The sequence below is a fragment of the Galleria mellonella genome, unplaced genomic scaffold (genome assembly GCF_026898425.1).
Source record: "Galleria mellonella isolate WM207_F2 unplaced genomic scaffold, CSIRO_AGI_GalMel_v1 utg284, whole genome shotgun sequence".
Taxonomy (NCBI): domain Eukaryota; kingdom Metazoa; phylum Arthropoda; class Insecta; order Lepidoptera; family Pyralidae; genus Galleria; species Galleria mellonella.
The window spans coordinates 378,932-401,333 of record NW_026442065.1 but is presented as its reverse complement, the minus strand read 5'-3'; the positions used below and the strand labels follow the sequence as shown (position 1 = coordinate 401,333).

At 38.5% G+C, this 22,402-nt stretch overlaps 1 protein-coding gene across 2 annotated transcripts in view; it reads right to left on the bottom strand.

Moving 5' to 3' along the window:
* LOC128199965 (227 kDa spindle- and centromere-associated protein-like) overlaps positions 1-14,135 on the bottom strand; it is a 30,225-nt gene extending 16,090 nt beyond the window's left edge. The window contains exons 1-14 of one of the 2 annotated variants that reach the window (XM_052895563.1): positions 13,812-14,135; positions 9,295-9,459; positions 8,909-9,026; positions 8,644-8,823; positions 6,551-8,301; positions 6,048-6,244; positions 5,645-5,755; positions 4,965-5,118; positions 4,141-4,202; positions 3,280-3,429; positions 2,001-2,124; positions 1,215-1,388; positions 787-971; positions 304-436 (exon numbers count right to left, since the gene is read on the bottom strand). In XM_052895563.1, the coding sequence (XP_052751523.1) occupies positions 304-436; positions 787-971; positions 1,215-1,388; positions 2,001-2,124; positions 3,280-3,429; positions 4,141-4,202; positions 4,965-5,118; positions 5,645-5,755; positions 6,048-6,244; positions 6,551-8,301; positions 8,644-8,823; positions 8,909-9,026; positions 9,295-9,459; positions 13,812-13,868 (3,561 nt within the window). In that variant the 5' untranslated portion in view covers positions 13,869-14,135. The remainder of the gene's footprint in view (positions 1-303; positions 437-786; positions 972-1,214; positions 1,389-2,000; positions 2,125-3,279; positions 3,430-4,140; positions 4,203-4,964; positions 5,119-5,644; positions 5,756-6,047; positions 6,245-6,550; positions 8,302-8,643; positions 8,824-8,908; positions 9,027-9,294; positions 9,460-13,811) is intronic. The other variant, XM_052895564.1, reaches the window with a different exon arrangement.
* Positions 14,136-22,402: the final 8,267 nt, after the last annotated feature.

Sequence of the window (22,402 nt, the reverse complement as noted above, 5' to 3'; positions counted from 1 at the left end):
TATTTTCAAGCGATAGTTTATTTATGTAGAACAAAATATATACGAAAACACAGGATTCTTGACCTTTTATATTTAAATACTTTCAATCTGTCTATGGAATATTTTGTTGATTATGAGGTAACTTTCCACTTTTTTAATTGTATTTGTTTTTGTCATTATTGAAGTCCCCATTTTTTGCTCGTATGTGATTATTCTAATCAACTATACCAAAATCATATATAAAACGATCCTTCGAGCCGGATAATTTTACTTTAACCACTACATACAGAGCACTATAAGGTGGTTGTATTTAGTGGTACGTACCAACGCGTGCGTGACTTGTGTAGCGGGGCGGCGGGCAGCGGCCAGCTGGCGTTCCAGCTCGCTGATGGTGCTACTCTGTGTCTGCAGTAGCTCTTTGGCGCGGATCAGCTCTACTCCCGCGTCGTGCTTAAGTCTGATCGTGAATAATATAGAAAAGAATTTAATACAAAATGTGTTTTATATATTAGTTAGCACTATTTATGTGGTGGTAAGACAGGTTGTACATAACACTGTTTGAAAAATAATCAAATGTATATTGAATTTGTATATAAAAATTGTCTACCAATCTTTAGTAAAGACAATAATCACTTTTTTTTTAATAAATGTAGGTGTTGCTGTCACAAGCATTAGTTCTTTGATCCGAACTTGATCCTTCGAGACAGATCAAATGTGAACGAAGGGACTATAAATGCCAAGGAACAACGACAATTTTAAAGTGAGTGTTTGGTTCGTTTGGTAGTGTTTAGTAAAGTGCGGTGTTACCGCTTGTGGTCGGCGAGGTCTGCCTTGAGCGCGGCGCAGTGTCGCGCGGCCTGGTCGCGCTCGCGCTCGGCCTGCACGCGGCCGCGCTCCACCAGCGCCTGCGCATCTGCGTGCCGCACGCGCTCCGCCTCCAGCTTCGACTTCAGCAGCGAGATCTCACTCTTCAGCTGGCTGTTGTTCTCCATCTGTATCACAAAACAAACATTCATATTATTAAACAAATCTCATATGCGAATCTCCCTGGATACTATATGTTACTGTCAAATGCTTTGAGCCATTTTCCATGCTGCGATGAAAATAGAATACGTCATCGTTCTTTTTCATGGCTGGAATCGACTACGACGACACGCATGTACGAAGGGAATGCACTTGAATATAATTAGCAGCTGCCGCTCCAGCTGCGATCCGCTCGCTGCTGCAGCTCGTACCTCGTGCTGCAGCCGGTGCCGCGAGTCCTCGTCGTGCTCGGCGGCTAGCAGCTGCCGCTCTAGTTGCGCCACGCGCGCCCTTTGTTGCTGTTCACGCTGCTGCAACTCCAGTTCAGACTGCATTGCGCTCTCCAGCCGCTTCTTCAGGATCTCGATCATGTTCGAGTCTTGATTCTGGCAATGACAAAAATACGGATTCTACTAATAAAAATCTTACTGATTTTATAAATTAGTTGTAACCCGTAACTTTACCTGTATCAATTATAATATAACGTATCTTATCTTCTTAATCTAAGACAATCTATTTGTGTGTGAAAGGATTGGAAAGCAAATATATGAACCATAGTATCCTAATCTAACACAAGATTTTTTTCTAATACACAGTTAAGGCTATAATTAACTATAGTTAACAATTTAGATAAAATTAAATGTCATATCAAAATAATAACTACTTGGCATTGCGTTAATGCTAAACGTTTGAACGGCAAAGCTTGTTCTTACAAATCGAAGCAGAACTAAGCATCTCATTGATTGCAAATTTATTTGACCTAGTCACCGTCACGACTTATCCGTTATAGTATCGGTCACGCTATCAGTTTATGCTAGGTATAAACTGAATGATAAGAAGCGAACTTCGAATTATTTAGTTTCGTTCCATAAAGAAAAAACAAACGTAGTACATTAATCGTGGAAAAATATTATTATTTATTCTCATTTTTGTACTGCAATATTTTGGTCCTTCGAGTCGGATCACAAGGATCTGTAAATCGCTAGAAGGTCTGTTACCTGTAAGGAATCGGCGGTCTCCTTGTGCGTGTCGAGCAGCAGCTGCAGGCGGGCGGCGTTGTCGCGCTCCGCCTCGTAGCGCATCTTGCTGGTCTGCCAGTCTTGCACGAGACGGTCGCGGACGCTGCAATGTACAACGTCCATTATAAAGCGGTTTACGAAGAATATTCTTTAGATTATAAATGTACGAGGTCTGTCCGGAAAGTTCGTTGCTGGAATGCGAGAAAGAGGAGTGGGGAGGCCAGGTAAGCGCAGGACCCCTTCCTTATGTCCCTAACAATGCTTCAGTTCTGGTCTGACCGCTGCAATGTACTGTGAACGAAACCCCGTCGGCATGGATAAAGCGGTTTACGAAGGCAAGAATAAATTTTTGCTCTCAGAACATTGGGGATGAAATGTAATACTAAAAAGATTCAGAGAGGGCTAACAATGTTGATTGTTTTTTTCGATGTTCGGGGGATTGTCCATCAAGAATTCGTCCCTCCAGGCCAGACAGTTGATGGAAAATTCTACGTCGATGTGCTCAGACGCCTCAAAGCTCGTGTGGCACGAGTTCGTCCACAATTGGCGCGAGAGGGGCGTTGGATTCTTCACCACGACAATGCCCCTGCCCACACCTCTCTTGTTGTCCGTGAGTTTTTGAGTAAAAATTCCATTACGGTGACCGAACACCCCCCCTATTCGCCGATTTGGCCCCGTGTGACTTCTTCTTGTTCCCAAAAACCAAATTGGTACTTCGGGGGCGGCGTTTGGGGGACATAAATGAGATAAAAAAAGCTACGACGGGGCAATACAACCAGTGAAATAGTCACAGGGGAGTAAGATTTACGAATAATTGTAAAATAAAATTTTTAAAAAACTTTTATACGTACTTTCCGAATTTTTATATTGAGATATCAACATTATAGTTTGAAACTGTTAGATTCAGATATTTTGTCTACTGCCCACTTTGAGAATAAATTATTTTTTAATCCCCCCATTTTTTCAGATCAACAAATCACCCCCCAAGCCGACACAACGCTCCCATTTTTTCTTCTCTATTTGAATAATTGTAAAATAAAATTTTTAAAAAACTTTTATACGACTTTCCGACAAACAATTTACTAATGATGAAATTATTTTTTATACGTGAATAAAGTTATTGATCATAACTTTTTAAATTAGTGATATCAAATAGTGAAATTTAAGTTAAAGCAGAAAATGTTCGGGATAAGTTTTTGATCGTAACAGGTGGCGAGTGAAAGTGAGAGAGTGAGAGAGTAAGAGTGCGCGGCGGTACCGGTTGAGCTCGGCGATGAGCGCGTCCTTGTCGTGCAGGCGCGCGTGCAGCGCGGCCAGCTGCAGCTGCAGGCGCTCGTTGTCGGCGCGCAGCCGCCACGCGCGCGACGGCGACGGCGACGGCGACGCCGACGGCGCCGAGCTCGACGACCTGCGCACGACCACTATTCGAACCCACGCTCGCTACACACGCCACACACTTACAATTAAGTAGTAGTTTGTGTGTCGACGTGATCATTAGGATCCCACATTATAGGTAAACGCTTTAGTGTACAAGAAAATTAAACATGACATATTTTTTATAATAATTATTAAGAGAATTTATAGGGTGCCATCAAACTATTTGAATTTCCTTTAAAGAAATATAGTATTACATAAATACGTCACGATAATGATAGGATCTCGTGTCTTAAATATTATAGAATTTTTTATACAAACAAAAAAAAATCTGTAATAAATGCAAATTCCTTTTTTATCGTAATGTATATATCTAATACTATGTCTTGTGGCAGAGAATGCAGATAATTTGGTAACACCTTATATGAAACTGGAACAAAACTTTTCGAAAATGTATTTTTGTTGCCAGTTTAAATTTCTTTAACATATTTTATTATACAGAAATTCCGAACCATTACTGTATTTTGAGAGGGGGAAGCCTACGTTCAACAGTGGACAGATAATAGCTGAGATGGTTATAAAAAATATCTATCCGTGTCAGCTAAAATCGGATAATTCAAGAATTCAAAAAATTCAAGGCATTTAAGACTCTTTTTATGAAGAAAAACTAATTTTAAAAGAATAATACCATATTTCATTATATTATAATAGTTAAAATGACATGAATAATTTATTAGAAACTTACTTGGACGTATTTAGAGCGAGCCGCGGAATGTCTTCGTGCTCATCGCTGCTTGCAGACAATATCTGTGGATAATTATAACGAATAAGAGGCGAACAATAAAATACTATATATAACTGCATCCGCTCGAAATGTGTATTATTATTACGTCAATAACAGAGCGTCAACTGTTTGTTAAGGAAGGAAAAATATGTTTTCTGAAATATAGTATTTCCTGTTTTTCTATTTTATTTTTTATCTATTCGGAACAGAGTTGCAAATGTACTTAGCAGCAAAATTCACAGGTGATATTTTATTTTCAGCTACAACACAATATCAGCGTTTTGCTCTTTTGAGGGCAAAACAATAAATTGATTGTGACCATTTTGTGTAACTATGGCACGCGTACGACAGGTTGTGTGGTGTTTTTAATGGACGTTAATAGAATGGTAACTTCACTCGCGCTATCAGTATGCACTGGTGGGGCACCAATGAAGGATGATAGGTGAGGATGAAGCAGGTCAGTTAGCCCATTGTGAGCAATTCAATAAGAATTGTTCACGATGTTTTCCAGGGGGAACCGTGTGGAGGTCGACCTGATAGGGTATATTGCTAGCAATGGGGCTGTCAAACTCCATTGCTAACAATCCCTTCCCTCATGTATGATGTGTTGTAATGTAATGTAATTTAAATTGGATTTTCTTTTCCGCGCTTAGCCTCTCTCATTTGGGTCCCTGTGCGTATGCGTGGTGGCTAGTACAGGCAGCCCAGCTGTCGCTGCATGTGGCATGTGTCGCGTGGGCGTGGAGAGGTCCCGTGGAGGCGTGCAGCGGCGGGTGTGGCCGCACCTGGTCCATGATGCGGTGGTCGAGCGCGTGCGAGTAGTGCAGCTGGTCGCGCAGCGCGCGCTCCAGCTCGGCCGTGGGCGAGCGCCGCGCCTCCAGCCGAGCCTCCAGCCGAGCCTCCAGCCGAGCCTCCAGCCGCGCCTCCAGCGGCGACTGCCTGCGCACAGCCTTACATTCCTATCCTTGCTCTACAATAACTATACAACATCACTTTGTACGAAAATCGTTTGCTTTGCCACTTTTGTCCCATTCGTGTCTCAACCGTGGAGCAGTTGTGTTTGCATGGCTGTTTCGGTTTGCAAGGTGGGATATGGTAATGACTTTACAGGGTACAGAGGAATAACACCTGAGTCCTCAGGAATGGCAACGCATGGGGGGTATCATGGGCGAAACAGTATACTCTGTTATGTCCATGGTATTGCTCATGTCTAAAGACGACGGTTACCACTCCCCATCAGGTGGGTCGTCAGCTTGTTTGCCATTCTAAGTTGTATAAAAAATAAAAAAGATCCACATCAACATATACCAAATGTGATGTTATGGGGAGAGAAGCCGTTATTAATGAGACTAGACCGATAGATCGGTGACCTGCATTCATCCTCGTCTATCTTCTCATCTCCATCTCACCCCTCACTGGTGCCCTGTCCACTGTAAACCCCAAGTTACATTAAATTTTCTATTACCTGTCCAGGAGTTCCTTTAGTTCTTGCATTTCATTCTCAAGCTCGTGACACCGCTCCACCTTTTCTTGCAACTTGGCCTTCAGCTCCGAAACGTTCGACTCTTCCCTCATTCTAAAAATAATAATAATAATAATACCAATGATATAGGATACATTATAGAATAAAAAAATCGATTAATACAATCTTTAACCAAATTCATTTCTGATCACACGATTACGATAAATGATAAAAAAGATTTTTGGTTTCCTTATCTGGAACTGAAATTGCAGCATCATTTACGTTAAGATAATTTTCAAAGCCTAATGAAAACCTCTAAATGCCAGATTCTATATATATATTTTTTAATTTCTTAATAACACATTAATATGTTGTTTTACTGATATGTAAGAAGTATACCACCAACCTGGCCATTACAATCTCTAGCTGCTCGCTCATCTGCCGCCTGTCGGCCGTCAGCTGCTGTATCTGCTGCTGCAGACCCTCCACCTGTTGCTGCAACTCTGTATTCGCCCTTTCCTTGTCCGACACCTGCTTGTTCGCCTGACTCACATTGTTCGTCAGCTCTGTCACGTCTAGCTTGGCTTTTGCTAATTCGAATGCCTAAAAAAAGGTAATTAAATGTAAAAAAATCAGAAATATATAAAAGAAGTAAGGTAAGTTTGTTTGTTTATCACTGTCCCACTCGTATTTATGTGAAACAACTCTGAACCAATACAGACATGTAAATACATTGCTGTTTTGGTTCAAAAGACGGGAGACATGACAATGAAATTACAGAAAATGAAGGCTTGTTAATGCCTATAGAAGACGGTTTCCACTTTTCATTAAGTAAGCCGTCAGTTTACAAAAGGAACATTGTATCTACTTTTAAAACCAATTAGATTTTGTAATTAAATAAATACTCACTTTGTCATTAAGCTCCTTCTTGTTAAAGTCAAGCTCGTGTTGCAACAGCGTTATCTGTTTCCTTATCTTAACCAGCTGCTTCTTGTCGTTACTGGCGTGAGTCTTTGGCGACTTTATTTCTTCGCCGTTCTTACTCTTCGGCGATGGACTTCGCGACACCATCTTCAGCTGCTCCCTCAAACAAGCTATTTCCTCATGAAAAGAATTTATGTCTTCATGGAGTATTTCTATCTCTGTTTCTTTATCTTTAAGTTTGTCCGTCAGTAACTTAAGCTCGTCGATCTTCGTTGCAAGTTCGTTGTTTAAGGAATTCATTCTTTCCAACTCGGTCTCGCTGTTCTGAAGTTTCAAAGATGCATTCTCTTGTTCTTTTTCTAGTTTTGTTAATATTAGTTTCAGTTCTTTATTATTACTATTGAGTTGCTCGTTCTCTTCGTTGGCTTTACTCAAATCACATTTCAGTGCTTCTATAGAATCTTGCAATTGATAAAGTTCAGTAGATTTCTCTTCGAATGATTCCTTTAAATTTTCTAATTCTTCAGTTTTATCGTTAAGACATCTTTGCAAATCGTCAAATCTGTCTAAGTGTTGATTTAGACTATCTATTTGTTGATTCTTTTCGGAGACCAACTGTTCGAGTTTTTGTAATTCCGTTACATTCTCTCTTAGCTGATGGTTCTCGGATTCACATTTTTCCAGGGATTTGTTTCTGCTTTGAAGCTCATCAATTTTCACTTCTAATTCAGCTAATTTATTAGTCAGGTTGCGTTTTTCTTTGGCTAATTCTAGTATCATGTTTTCTCTTCTTAAAATATCTTCTTTGAGCAAATGTAAGTCTTTGGATTTTTCGTTAACCTCTTGTGTTAGTTCTGTTAATCTCTGTTCCAGAAGTTTCTTGTTTGATGAGAAATTTTCTAGTTGGTTTTCATAAAATTTCTTGTCCGTTTCCATTGTAGCCATGGTATTTTCTAATAGTCCTTTAAGCTCTTCCACTTCTTCCTTAAGAGCCGGAAATTCACATAACTGTTCCTCAGCATTTTTCAATTCAGACTTACAGTTTTCTAATTCAGTTTTAGATTTTTTTATTTCATGTTTTAGCTGAGTCAGTATATCAGGAAAGTTTTCTTGTTTGATGTCAAGATTTATCCCTAATTCACGTAAAGACGTAAATTCTTCTTCTTCGTGAGTTTTATTATCATTCGATGCTTCCATAGAGAAGTTGATCTTCTTAGGTTCAACGCTTACATCTTTTGTATCATTTATTTCCCTGTTAGGATACATTGAGCAATTATCCGGTATATTAGGAGCAGTAGAATGCTTAACACTTTCCCCAAAACCAATAGTTCCAAACATTGTAGTCTCATTAACATTTCTTTTATATTGATTGAGCATATCTTTATTCTGTGTGGAAGTGAGATGTGCGGGCAGTGAGTCAGCGCGTGGAGTATTATCTTGCACGTCAAAATGATCGATAAATTCGATATTGAGAGAACTCATGTTCGCTCGCTGCAAATCTGGGGGCAACGTCCTATTCAATTGACTCTTGTCTCGAGTATCGGATGCGTACGGCGCGCCAGACAAGCTCAAGTTTTGGGCCTTTAATTCCGCCCTCCTCATTTGTAAATCCTGTTCGTCAAATTCTGATATGGAAACTATATCACTAAGCGTCCTAGCAGACGCCTTGCCTTCTACGACATCGCTTTTTTCGTTGGTACCCTCGTCCCGTTGGTTCTCATCGTCTAGTTTTAATGCTAAAAGAAAATATAAGCCGTGAATCATCGTAACCGTTGTATAATAAACAGGTTTGTCATCGTAACCTACATTGTCGTAGGAAATTGGATAGTGTCCAAGTATCTTTAATTGAAGAAGTTCTAAAGCTTACACGTTCAATTACAACATGAAATCGTAAAAGATTAATATAAATCGTTAAAATACTATTTCACATAAACTAGTTCTACCGTTAAATCTGATTGTAATTATTAAAAAAATCTCGAAAATGGACAAAAAAATACATTATATAGAATTTGTGTAAATTACTCTCAGGGACATTTTGTAAAATGAACTATATTACATTTCAATATAGTATAACATACCTAACAATTCTTGCAGTTGGTCTTCTTTCTCAGCTAACGCTCTCTGGTGGTCCCTAATATTAGCTTGCATTTGTTCCTTATCTGATTCCAAACTTCTTGCCAGTGATTCTAACTGGGCAATGCGAGTTTGCGCCGCAGATAACTCGCATTCTAGTATAATAACTTTGTCTTTCGGATTACCTGTCGAGAAACAATTTTTTTTTTATGTTTGTAATTTATATTTAACTTAATTCCCATACCGTTTAAGGTGTTAAAATGTACTCACATGAATTTCCATATAATGTTTGGTGTTGATCGTTGAGTTTATCTCTCTCCTCCAGGCTTTGTTTTAATCGTGTCATCTGTTTGTCTTTCGCCTCCAGTTCATCCTTCAATCTCTGTACCTGTTGCAATCGATTATGTGAGTATGTTATAACAAGAAACTAATAATATAATTCATAATGTTCTGAACAAATTCATAATTGCTTGTTGGTTGTTATGTTTTGTATAATATATATAGATCAAAGTGTGATTTCCTAGTGTAAGTTTATAGCAAAGAGGGATGGCACGCGTAATGCGACTAGTACAGCAGGCGTTCATGGGTTGTGGTAACCGGTTACCACCAGGTGTGTGGTATGCTTGCTTGCCGCCTCAGTGCGAGGTGTGGTGTACCTGTGCGAGCGCGTCGTGCAGCTGCACGGAGAGCTGGCTGGCGGCGCTGTGCGCGAGCGCCTCCGCGTCGTTGCGCTGCTGCTGCAGGCGCGCCGCCAGCGACGAGATCTTCAGCGCCTGCTCCGACATGCGCGCCTGCAGCACGTCGCGCTCCGCGCGCACCTCCTGCGCACGGCGCGGCAACCATGCAATAACATTCTCAAACTTGCCACTGCACATTTATGTTTTGATGACAAAAATGTGTTCGAACAATTCCCAAACATAATATGAAGTAAGTGCAGCTCCAAAAACAATGGAAGATTAGCTTTTATCGGCCACTACGCACAATCGGTATACGTTCATTGATCGGGGCAAAAAGTACCCTGTATTCTTCTCCATTCCTTACAATACGTAATAGGTTAATCCATTGTGATGCTATACAAACAAACTCACTTTGACATCTATAATATTAGTATGAGTCTGAACATTGTCAGATAGCTGCGACGTAACCTCGCTTCATGTTAAAGTTGTGAACACACTTAGGACTAAAAAGGACAAAAGTAGAGTGCTCTTTAGTTTTCAACGTCGCAGTTAACAAGTGACGAATATCTAAACATCTTTACATTTATTTATTCACTTCACTGTACACACTAATATATACAAATAAAAAATATGACAGAGGTAAGTAAATGTACAAAGGCGAACTTAACTCTAAAAGAGTTCTCTAAGTGGAAAGAAGCATCAATGTCAACGGGTAGAGCGGTGTACAATATTGTGACAATTTTCAAACAAAAAAACAAACTGGATAATCTTAATTTTATACCTACACACATAAATAAATAAATATATATTCATAAAGATAGAAGATGCTCTTTAAGTCTACTCTTCAAAAATAATTAGAAATTGACTTTCACGAAAAGGGAACTCCACAATCTAGCAGCATGGACGGTAAAGGATCAGCTATAGCGCGTAGAAGGGAGTTTGAGGATAAGAGACTTCGTCGAACGAGAGAATACGCCATGGGGAACTAGGAAACTACATATGATAGTAAGATAAAATTACATGGCGAACGAACGCTTATAAAAATAAGAACCATTGACGTTTAAGATACGCAGTTTGGACAAAAATAGACTATATAAATACACTATGTAAACATAAAAATACCAACCCCTCTCTCTCTGTATCCGCATATTCATAAACATATCTGACGGGATGTTACTATTGACTGTTACTATTTATAGAGGCCAATTTAGATTACTGTTACTAAACGATCAAAATGTATCTAGCAATATCTATCTAGCAGTTTTTTGTAGTTAATTTTTTAAAATCTTTTCTCGCGTGTACATTCGTGTGACAGGGCTAGATTGAAAGAGATAAAAAGAGTAGCGTAACTCCTTCACCGTCCCATATGGAACCTACATACTAAATGTTATTTCGTAGTAATTGGTTAAAGGTGGTTTTTTTTTTTAGTTTAATGGGTGATAATGATATAATTCATGTTCAAAATTATAGGAAAAATGGTTTAAAAAATTAAATTTGACAGCTATGTTAAATTTTAGCAATTATATTTCTGCAATGGAAAAGGTATCAGACCGATCAACTTAAAGTGATTCAATGGATGGATGACAGACGAAGATGAAAAAATAATGTAGGTCAAATCTAAGTTAGCCAATCCTGACGAATTAAACTAGAATTAGTCACGATGGTCATTCATAGATATCTGCAGGTTACAGTGACCCGTGTAACCATTTTTTTTAATGGGTTCACCCCATCTGTTTGTCTGGCGGGGCGCCAGTGAGGGGTGATCGATGAAAACATGACAATTAACCATGATGGTTTCAAGGAGAAACCGCGTGAAGGTCGACCTGATAGGGTGTATTGCTAACAATGGGTCAGTTAGACTCCATTACTGACAATCCCTCCCCCCGTATATACCATTAAGCGAGTATATTTGTCACCTTAGATAAAAGTAGTACAAAGTTAATCTCGCTTATAGTGGGGAGTAAGGGATTGTTAGTAATGGAGACTGAGAATCCCATTGCTAGCAATATACCCAACCAGGTCAACCTCCTCGCGGTTCCCCCTGGAAACTATCATGGTTAATTCCTGATGAATTTATCATGATGGGCTAACTGGCCTGTTTTCATTCTTATCTATCACCCTTCACTGGTGCTCCGCCAGCGTATCCCGTTAGCGCACGCGGAGTTACCATTCCATTTTCACCCATCAAAAAATACGCTTATAGTTAAAACTAACCCAATCAACTCAGCGCTAAATTTATCAACGTGACACAGTTTTATACCTCTGAGAAGAGGTCTCTAAATGTCATTGGGTTAAACTTGATTGGGTTATCATGAGATGTGTTAGTGTGACGACATTTTATTTTTTGTTTTATATATAATATAAAAATCATGCCCAATAATAGTGAATTTTTTCATTCAAGTTTCGTCTTTGCGAGTTATAATGGAATGTAGCGTAAATTGGACTCTCTTTTCCGTGCTTAGCCTCTCATTTGGGCCGTTGTGCGTACGAGGACTCCTACACGTTGAGAGGCCACAGCTTCACATTACACGATTACGTGAGCAGCCGTTTCTTCGGCGTAAAGGGCTGTCTGTGGCTTCTATTGTGTATTAAGTTAACGATTAAAAGAGATACTATTGTTACTCAATCATCATACAGATATCTTTTCTCGGTTATGTACTGTAATTTTTTTACGTCACTTAGAATGACAAACAAGCTGACGGCCCACCTGATGGAAAGTGGTAACCGTCGCCTATAGACATGAGCAGTATCATGGACATAACAGTATATACTACTTCGCCTATAATAACCCCTATGCGTTACCATTCCTGAGGAGTAAAGTGTTATTCCTCTGTACCCTGTAAATTCACTGCCATATATCCCATCCTTCAAACCGAAACACAGCCATGCAAACACAACTGCTTCACGGTAGAAACACGAATGGGACAGAGGTGCCCAAGCAAACGACTTTTGTACAAAGTCTCCCTGTGATAAATTGGCAACAATAATGCTAATAATATGCGCCACTACGTCGTTGGCAGTCGCAATTATTCTGATAGGCCGTGAATAGTCCGCGCCGTCTGAATAGGATGTACGTACATACAAAACGAATATCGTTTGATTATAGTTCTGTCACATTGGACTTGGTTAGTGGCATTGAATATATTCACACATGTTTATTTTTGAACTGTATACGTATATATAGATAGGTAGGCAGGCTGTGTGCGTGTCGTGTTTGTCTATTCATGTTTGCAAAATTCGTGTTGGTGTTAGTAAAAAAAGAATCTATTACATATCTTTTTTTCTTATTTTTTTTTTTTATTAATCTTAAACAAAAGTGGGAGGCTTATGTCCAGCGGTGGACGGATAGTGGCTGAAATGATGGCGATGATGATGAATCATATACAAAAATCTCGTGTTACGTTGTTAGCGGTCTAACTACGAAAGTGCCACGTAATTTTTTTTTTTGATATTTATTTATTTATTTATATACATATTTTTGGCGAGTTTTACAGTTTTTACCAATGCACTCACTAAAAATTGTATTATATTTATATTTGGTAGATATCAGAATAGGTCTTATAGAGTATATTTCACACCTCTAGATGATTAGATTCTGTCCCTATCTAGAAAAAAAATCGCAAAACAACGTTTGCCAGGTCAGTTAGTAATATTATGTTTTTGTAATTTATTGTCTTTACGATCCTTTCAAGAAAGCAAACGACAACTTTTTCTTTAACATAAGTAAAAATTGCCTCTCTTAGAAATGGACAAATGGAACTTGGTGCGTCTCGTTTACAATTACACTCATTTACTTCCTCCAAAAGATTCTAATGATTCTAATGTATCCTGCATACATTAAAAAAGTATTCTCTACTAATGAAACTAAACATTTTTCCCCACGAAAAATGTATCGAAAAACGACAAAAAAATTAATATGACTGCAACTTCATCTTGCAGATATGGGCATGAACACTCATTTCAAAATAATCATTACAATCGACTCACAATAAAGATAATAGTTATGCAGAATTAGTTAACATACCTGAGATATTGGCAGTTTTTTTTCTGCATAACTACTCGTAACTAGAATTTATAAAAAGACTGCGTAGTATGCACACAAAAATATGATCGAATTAAGAACTTTTGAATTGCGCTGTGTGCCTCGGCATAGAATGGGCCACCCCTTCCTTTCCCGTGGATGTCATAAGAGGCGACTAAGGGAGGGCGAGAGGTGGGCAGCAGCGTCTCTTAAAACATTCTCAGACTTAATTGCGGTTGCCAACCCGCTTGCCAAGCTTGGCAAATACTGGCAAAACTCCTCTTAATGGGGAAAGCAACTTATAATAAATAATAAGAACTTTTGAAGACGGCAATAAACCAGGATTTACATCGCGATACGACGTCATTCGCTAAATCAAAAGTTGGACAATCTTTTAACGAACTGTAAAACTTTCCCATTGCATTATCAACGAAAATAAACAGCGCACGCGGGAACAGTGTAAAACCCCACTCACCGTGAGATCCGGTAGGCCCATACCGATGTACTTCCTAATGTAACCCCACACAAACATCACACATCACGTGTAATCATCACCTATTTATAAACAAACACACACAGGCACTAATATCACAACTACGCCATTAGCACACTACATTTTGTATGATGACAATTGTTATGGTATTCCGTTGGGTACGTTAATGCTCTGGTGTTGTGGGATCAGTGTAGTGGGTGGCGCGGGTGGCAGAGACCTTACGGCAACATAACACGCTCTGAAGCATCGGGAGAGACTGACTGCACGCCGGGACAGCTGGGATGTACGGCCGCCGTGTCGGAGAAGTTACGCAATGGATGCGGCAGTTGAATTTCCGCGATTGTATTTTTTACTGAATGTTCTACGATTTTTAATCATTTTTTTTTTGTTTTTATCATATCTATTAAAAAAAAAAAGACTTCAAAATACTCAACTAATAATATTATTAAATAACAATACTAATTTTGTAATCTTTATACCGCTAAGGTGGCAAATGCAGCCTGTTTGATGGTAAATGGGAATAAGGGAGCTTAAAAGTCAAGAGAAAAGCAGCAGTGTCCTTCTTAAAACATCACCAAAGCCTAACCGCGTTTGCCAATCTACTTGCCAAGCATGGCAACTACTGGCAAAATACCCTCCAAGGGGGAGACCTATGTTCAGATGATATCACGGTACGGCTGATATCATCAAACAGGGGGGAATGGAATTATTAGTAATGGGGTCTAACAGCCCCATTGCTAGCAATATAAGGTATACAAGTTCGACCTCCACGCGCTTCCCCTTTGAAACCATCATGGTTAATTCTTATGGAATTCGTCACGATGGGCTAACTGACCTGCCTTTTCATCCTCACCAATCATCTCTCACTGGTGCCCTGCCAGTGTATACCGTTAACGCAGGCGGGATTACCATTCCATTATCAACCAGAGGGAGACTTTGTATAAAAGTCGATTGCTTGGGTACCTCTGTCCCATTCGTGTTTCAACCGTGAAGCAGTTGTATTTCGGTTTGAAGGGTGGAGTATGGCAGTGAATTTACAGGGTACAGAGGAATAACACCTGAGTCCTCAGGAATGGCAACGCATGGGGGTATCATGGGCGAAACAGTATACTCTGTTACGTCCATGACACTGCTTGTGCCTATAGGCGACGGTTACCGCTTATAAAAAAAGAAGTAATCATCAAATATAAAAAAATACAAGTGAATTGAGAATGTCCTTCTTTTTGAAGTAGGTAAATAAAATTAATAAAAATGTTCCTGAATGTATCAGTACATTATACCGCATCCACTAGTCGAGACTCGGTCATGATCTATATTTATCAGTTGTCTATACATACATATGTGTACGTACGGTCGCGACAGCGGTTGTAGGGTTGCCAGATATTTGGCCGCTGTTTATCTTCCGACTTGTGCAACTGGAGGGCTAGTGTTAATGGGTTGCTAACGAGCGTTGCAACACCGGCCCACTACCGGTTACGTGTTCGCGCTGTATGTTATATATATATATTTTATATTTAATAGGTGGACGGTACTCTTTGTAGTAAATATAGGGCAGGGTCTGGTATAGCAATAGTATGAATGTGGCACATTTAAGTAGCTACGCTTTTAATAAACAAAGATGGAATGGTGCACCTGCTTATGCTAACTGTGTACAATGGGGGGAAAGGGATTGTTAGTAATGAAGACTGAGAATCCCATTGTTAGCAATATACCCAACCAGGTCGACCTCCTCGCTGTTCCCCCAGGAAACTATCATGGTTAATTCCTGATGAATTCATCATGATGGGCTAACTGGCCTGTTTTCATTCTCATCTATTACCCTTCAGTGGTGCTCCGCCAGCGTATCCCGTTAGCGCAGGCGGGGTTACCATTCCATTTTCACCCATAAACTGTGTACAATGACGGAGTACCAGTGGATAGGGGGTAGGGAAGAAGTTATTAGTAATGAGGTTTGACAGCCGCTTACTAGCAATATACCCTATCAGGTCGACCTCCACGTGATTCCCCCTGAAAAGTATTGTGGCTAATTCTTGTTGAATTGACTTCTAGTAGTGCACATATTTAAAACATCGTATGACAATTTAAAATTACTCAGTGGGCCAATGGAGATGGCTTTGCTCGGAGTCTCTTTGTGTGACAGAATCCGAAACGAGGATATCCGCAAAAGTACCAAAGTAACTGACATAGCCAGAAGGAGAAGCAAGCTGAAGTGGCATTGGGCTGGTCACATAGCTCGAAGAACCGACAACCGATGTGGAGGAATAGTACTTGAGTAGTCCCCCCACTAGATGGAGTGACGACCTCAAATGCATTGCAGGGAGTCAGTGGATGCAGGTGGCTCAGGACCGTTCTTTGTGGCAGTCTATGGGGGAGGCCTATGTCCAGCAGTGGACGGATAATGGCTGAAATGATGATGATAATGACAGTAAGCAAATACAAATTCATACGCTTATATTAACACGATTCTACATTTGGATAGATAGATAGATAATTTATTTGCATTACTTGTAGCAGACAAACAACAATAGACATAAATGCACAGTGAAAAAAGATAAAAAAAAATACATATCCAAAAAATAAAATAAAAACAAAAACAAAATGCGTAAAATAACTAACATTTTCCTTTCATGCGTGTGCCACAGTAACACAAAATGAGCACAACTCAGTTTATTGCTTTGCCCTAAAAAGAGCAAAACACTGATATTTTGTTGTGGCCAAGAGTGAGCTGCGAAATTCCATAGAAAAAAATAATAAAAAAAAAGAAATAAGAAATATAGATAAAAAACATTGTGTTTTAAAAAAAACCATCATGATTACTGAACAATGATGCAGCAGCCCTGTTTAAAAACATGTAACTCAAATCGGAGAACACGCCGCGCATTAGGGTCGCCTTAAACAACTCCCACTGACTGATGCGTGTGGACGCTGACTCACGGGTTATATGGTTAACTCGCCAATATTATGGCACATTAGTGGTGAAAACTGAACGAAGGTATTCTTAATATTTATGTTGTTTATATAGGTTGTGTTGTTCTCTAGAAATCTGTCCGATTCTAGAATAATATATATATAATATACGGGTATGCGACACGGCCTCCCGAGCCGCTGCAGTGTCCCCCCCGCCCCTTTCCTTTCCCACATAAGTCCCTTATTCGTCTCGTTCACCAATTTCGTTTACGCATTTCCAACGTTCACTTCCTTTTTTCCTCAATCCTTTCCTCCATACCGTAGGTGGCGGAGACCACCAACAAATGCATTTCCAAAGAGGGTTGACGTCAGGCAGGTGGCCGGTCGTAAAATTAAAAACCAAATCTTTTTGTAATATGGATAAAACCATATTACGCCGACCCCAAATAATAATTGGGATAAGGGTAGGAAGATGATGATGATGATGAATATATTCAGTATGAATTATGTACAATAAAGATTTTACAATACAATACAATTCTTTTACTCGAACCATGAAATGAAATGAATTTATTTTGCTAGAATGCAGGTAATTTTAGATGATAGAGGTTTATATTTCCCGTGTACATTCTGCCTCTATGTCGGCGTGCAAATTTTTAACAATATAATATATATATATATATATATATATATATATATATATATATATATATATATCATTATATTTCCTTTCCCTAGTCATACAATATATTATTATTATTTATTACAGTAAACGGTAAATAAAAGCCTGTACAATAGTTGTCCAAATTAATAAAATATTTTAACAAACTGTGATATCAATTAGTGTATAAGAACAGCATGATTCTTTGGAAAAAATATAATTCCACGAATAGAATATTCCTTTAGTTAACAATTAACTGTAAAATGTAAATAATAAACTATTTATATTGTTTTATATTAAAATCGGTGTAAGAGAAGAAAAAATTGCAACGTAAAACAGCAAAATAATTTTTTAGCCGAATTGTGTTTGGTTTTATTGTAGTTTTCATTTTTGCAATATTTCTTAACACGTTTTGTAATTTTAAACTATGCTTTTGGTAACACTGCCATCCCACACTGAGTACTACTCTCTAAATATATCCTGCAATGCTTTGTTAATATTTTTACCTATAAATATCATGTTTTTTTCTCTCAACATCGCGATATATCAAACCAATTGACTCTCATTTGTGAACATATTGTTTTCGATTGATACATCGCCATCAATTTATTCGACAAATTATTCTTTGTGCTGATGCATTTTTAAATTCGTCTCACTGCATCACTGAACTTATCAATACTAATATATCCTATAACAGTTTTGAATTTATGTGTAATTTATGATAATGTATGGGTAATTTATGTGCAAAAAAATAAATTTTTCTTTACTTCTTTTGAAGCGCATTTGAGTAACAAACTTACAGATTTATACGATTAATCAGATAGCAAAATATATACTTTTTACTCATATGTATCGAGTCATTTATTTTATTTAAACCAACAATTTTGTAGTTACTATGTTTTTGTTCTATTATAACTAAGGCTCCTTTCAAACTAATAATAAAGAATGTTTTACCAAACCATAACTAATCTTGTTCCATACACTAAACCCACATTTATTTTTTTATGCCACAGACAAAACATCTAAAATGGGATTTACATACATTCTATATTTAAGCTCCCTAAAGTGTGGATTACTTTAAAACGCCTATATAACCTCTGTAAATACGAAAATACACTTAAATATACAAAGAAAACGCCCCTTATTTACGCTGAGACGTATCAAAGCGGCGATATCTGCACAGACGGCGTTATAATCGCTTTGAGCCCTTTGATGTGTTTCAACGGATTACTCTCAGAGTCTCGACAGTTGTAAGTGAAAACAAATGACTCATATATGTTAAAGGCTGTACACACAGAATGAATGAAATGACTATATGAGGCGTAGATATGTAATAGGATTAGGTTACAATTTGTTAAATGCGGTTGTATTATTTTATGTTTGTTACCTCATAACTCCGTCAGTTATGAGTGTAACTGACGGAGTTAGGACACCCTTCAAACCGAAACACAGCCATGCAACACAACTGCTTTACGGTTGAAACACGAATGGGACAGAGGCGCTCAAGCAATCGACTTTTGTACTCTCTGTTTCACCAGAGAGAAATCTCTCTCTGGTGAAAACCAGAGAGAGATTTCTCTCTGGTTTTCACCAGAGAGAGATTTATATATTTTATATTTTTTATATTTACTTGTTTACTATCCAATTGGCGAAAATCTCTTTCTATATTAAGATACATACTTTATTTTAAAGCGGTCATTTGACCGCTCATGGTGGGATTTTTTTATGGGTGAAAAAAGAATGGTAACCCCGCCTGCGCTAACGGGATACGCTGGCGGAGCACCAGTGAAAGGTGATAGATGAGAATGAAAACAAGTCAGTTAGCCCATCATGATGAATTCATAAGGAATTAATCAAGATAGTTTCCAGGGGGGACCGCGAGGAGGTCGACCTGGTTGGGTATATTGCTAGCAATAGGATTCTTAGTCTCCATTACTAACAATCCCTTTCCCCCCTCTCATGGTAGTATTAGGTATATATGAAATGTCGGTAGGTTTAGTGTTAATTGCTTTATGGGTATTGCCGGTTACTGAACGCGTATCAGTCGAGTGTATCGTTCCTGTTAACCTGGTTTCCCTCGTTTTCACAACTATTCCCATAAATTTGTGATGGATCGTATAATTCGTTTAAGCCAATGGCTCCAGTATGTATTACGTAACACAGCCCTAGATTTAAATATCGACAGTTTGATACGTTCATCGAATCGAATGGTGTGGGTATAAATATTTTCTCTATTATTACTTTATAGACTCAGTTATTTCACTAATTTTATATTAATATTTGATAAAATTTAAACCGTGTAGGTCCCGGCATGGAATGGGCCACCCCTTCCTTTCACGTGGGTGTCGTAAGAGGCGACTAAGGGAGCTTATGGTGGGGAAATGGGCAGCAGCGTCCCTCTTTCTTAAAACATTGCCAAAAGCCAAACTACGGTTGCCAACCCGTCTGCCAAGTTTTTTTATGCCACTGAGGTGGCAAATAAGTATACAGCCCACCTGATGGTAAGCGGTTACCGAGCCTATGAACGCCTGCAATATCAGAGGTATTACGCGCGCGTTGCCGACTCTGAAGAAACCTCTTTACCCTCCTTTTGAAGAACCCCATGCTGTAGTCTCTTGGGAAAACATCGGCAGGAAGCTCATTCCATAACCTGAGTGTTCGTGGGAGAAAGCATCTCTGAAACCGCGTTGTACACGACCATTTAGGCTGTAGGGTATGAGGGTGAACTCCCTGTCGATGGCGAGCCGTACGATGATAGAAAGTGGCCGTAGGCATCATATTGAATAATTTCTCTGAGCACAATCCGTTGTACAAATGTGGCAACTATTAACAAAACCCCTCCCTACAGTGTTCACCAATCTTCAGCAGTGGACAGTCAACGGCTGATATAATAATATAAATACAGGATTGGTATTCCGCATAACTAACAATCCCCCCCCCCCATACAAAGGTATTTTTATGGGTGAAAATGAAATAGTCACCCTGCCTGGTGAGGGTGACAGGTGAGAATGAAGGCAAGTCAGTTGGCTCATAGTGATCAATTGAACAAGAATTAACCACTTTGGTTTCCAGGAGGAACCGCGTGGAGGACGACCTGATAGGGTGTATTGCTAGCAATGGGGTTGTTAAGTCATTATTAACAATGCCTTTCCCCTCTTATACAAAGGTATTAAAATAAAATAAAATGGTTTAATTTCCGCAGACAATAATTGGACGTCATACGTGGGCGATACGTCTAAGAACGGCAGTATTTGAACTCGACATATGAGTAATAGATATTTGGCACAGCGATAGTACAAAACGCGTATATTAAGGCGAAAATAGAATTATAAATGTTGGTATTATTTTTCACATATCTTTGTCGTAATTGGTAACAGCAAGGCTTTACAAAATTTTTTTTTATACAACTTAGAATGGCAAACAAGCTGACGGCCCACCTGATGGAATGTAGTAACCGTCGCCTATAGACATGAGCAGTACCATGGACATAACAGAGTATACTGTTTCGCCCATAATATCACAGCACATGTGAATATGTAATAAATTTATATTCTTGTACTAAGACGTAAGATATTTCTACAGGTTTGTGTAAATTGTAAATTGCTTAGGATTTTTACAAAGCCATTCTATCACGGTGTCTTTATGAACGTGGTGATAAACATACTTGGAGTTCTGCCAGCCAGAACGAAATTCCTCAAGGTCCACATTAATGGGAATAAATCTTTTGCTGTATATGTCGAAATTTTTGTGATGTAGCGGTTTAACAAGCTGTCGCCACGTGGGCGAAGCCGCGGGCGAAAGCTAGTGAGTTAATAAACTCACTTTCATGATAATCAATTATAAATATATATACTGTGGAGTAATACAATCCATGAAAGAAAAGGAGAAAAGAACATTGATAAAACAATAGAAAATAGAAGAAGCAAAATACTGGGCCATCCTATACGACATGACGATTTTTAAAGAGCATAGTAGAAAACAAAATAGAGAACAAAATAGGAAGGGAAGACCGAGAAATAATTTTCCAGAGGAAGACTTTTTAAAAAAGTCGTTTGCTTGGGTACCTCTGTTCCATTCATGTTTCTACCGTGAAGCAGTTGTATTTGCATGGCTGTGTTTCGGTTTGAAGGGTGGGATATGGCGTGAATTTATTAGGTACAGAGGAATAACACCTGAGTCCTCAGGAATGGCAACGCATGGGGGGTATCATGGGCGAAACAGTATACTCCGTTATGTCCATGGTACTGCTCATGTCTATAGGCGACGGTTACCACTTTCCATCAGGTGAGCCGTTAGCTTGTTTGCCAGTCTAAGTTGTATAAAAAAAAAAATCGTAGTATTTTAATTTCGCCATAACTTCAAAACAAAACGTCCAATTTTAATAATTCAAAGATCAAATACTATCTACATAAACTGTATTTAGTGATGAAATATTTTGATAAGGATTAATAGCATGAGTAAAATAAATGCGCTTAAATGTAGTCCAAAAAAAATTCAAGATTTAAAATAAAAAAATGGTTGTTGTGCCTCACTTGACATAGATAAGTATAGTGTGTCGCGGACTTTTTGTAGATATTTATAAGATCTACAATTCTGTGCCTCTAGTGAGAAAAAGTTCAATTCAAAATGGCCACTTTTCAGGAGAGCCAAAAAACCATTTTAAATAAAGAAAAAAAAATTCTGGTTGCTTTTATTATTATGAATTGAACAAGTCAATGATTGCATTTATAGTAATTTTTTTCCTCTTATAAAATTGTCGCCTTTTGTGTAAAACCTATAGTTTTAAAAATAATTCTATTATACCTAATCACACTTAACAAAAATATTAAAATTATCATGTGAAAATAGTTTTAAGTTGAATTAAAACTATTTTATTGACAATTGAAGAAAAACAATGTTGTGTATTTTACGCTATAAAAAATAATCGCTATTTAATGGTGTAAAAGGGTTCAAATCGAACTGATTCATTTTACACAAAAATAAATTCATATTTAAAGGGTGGTTC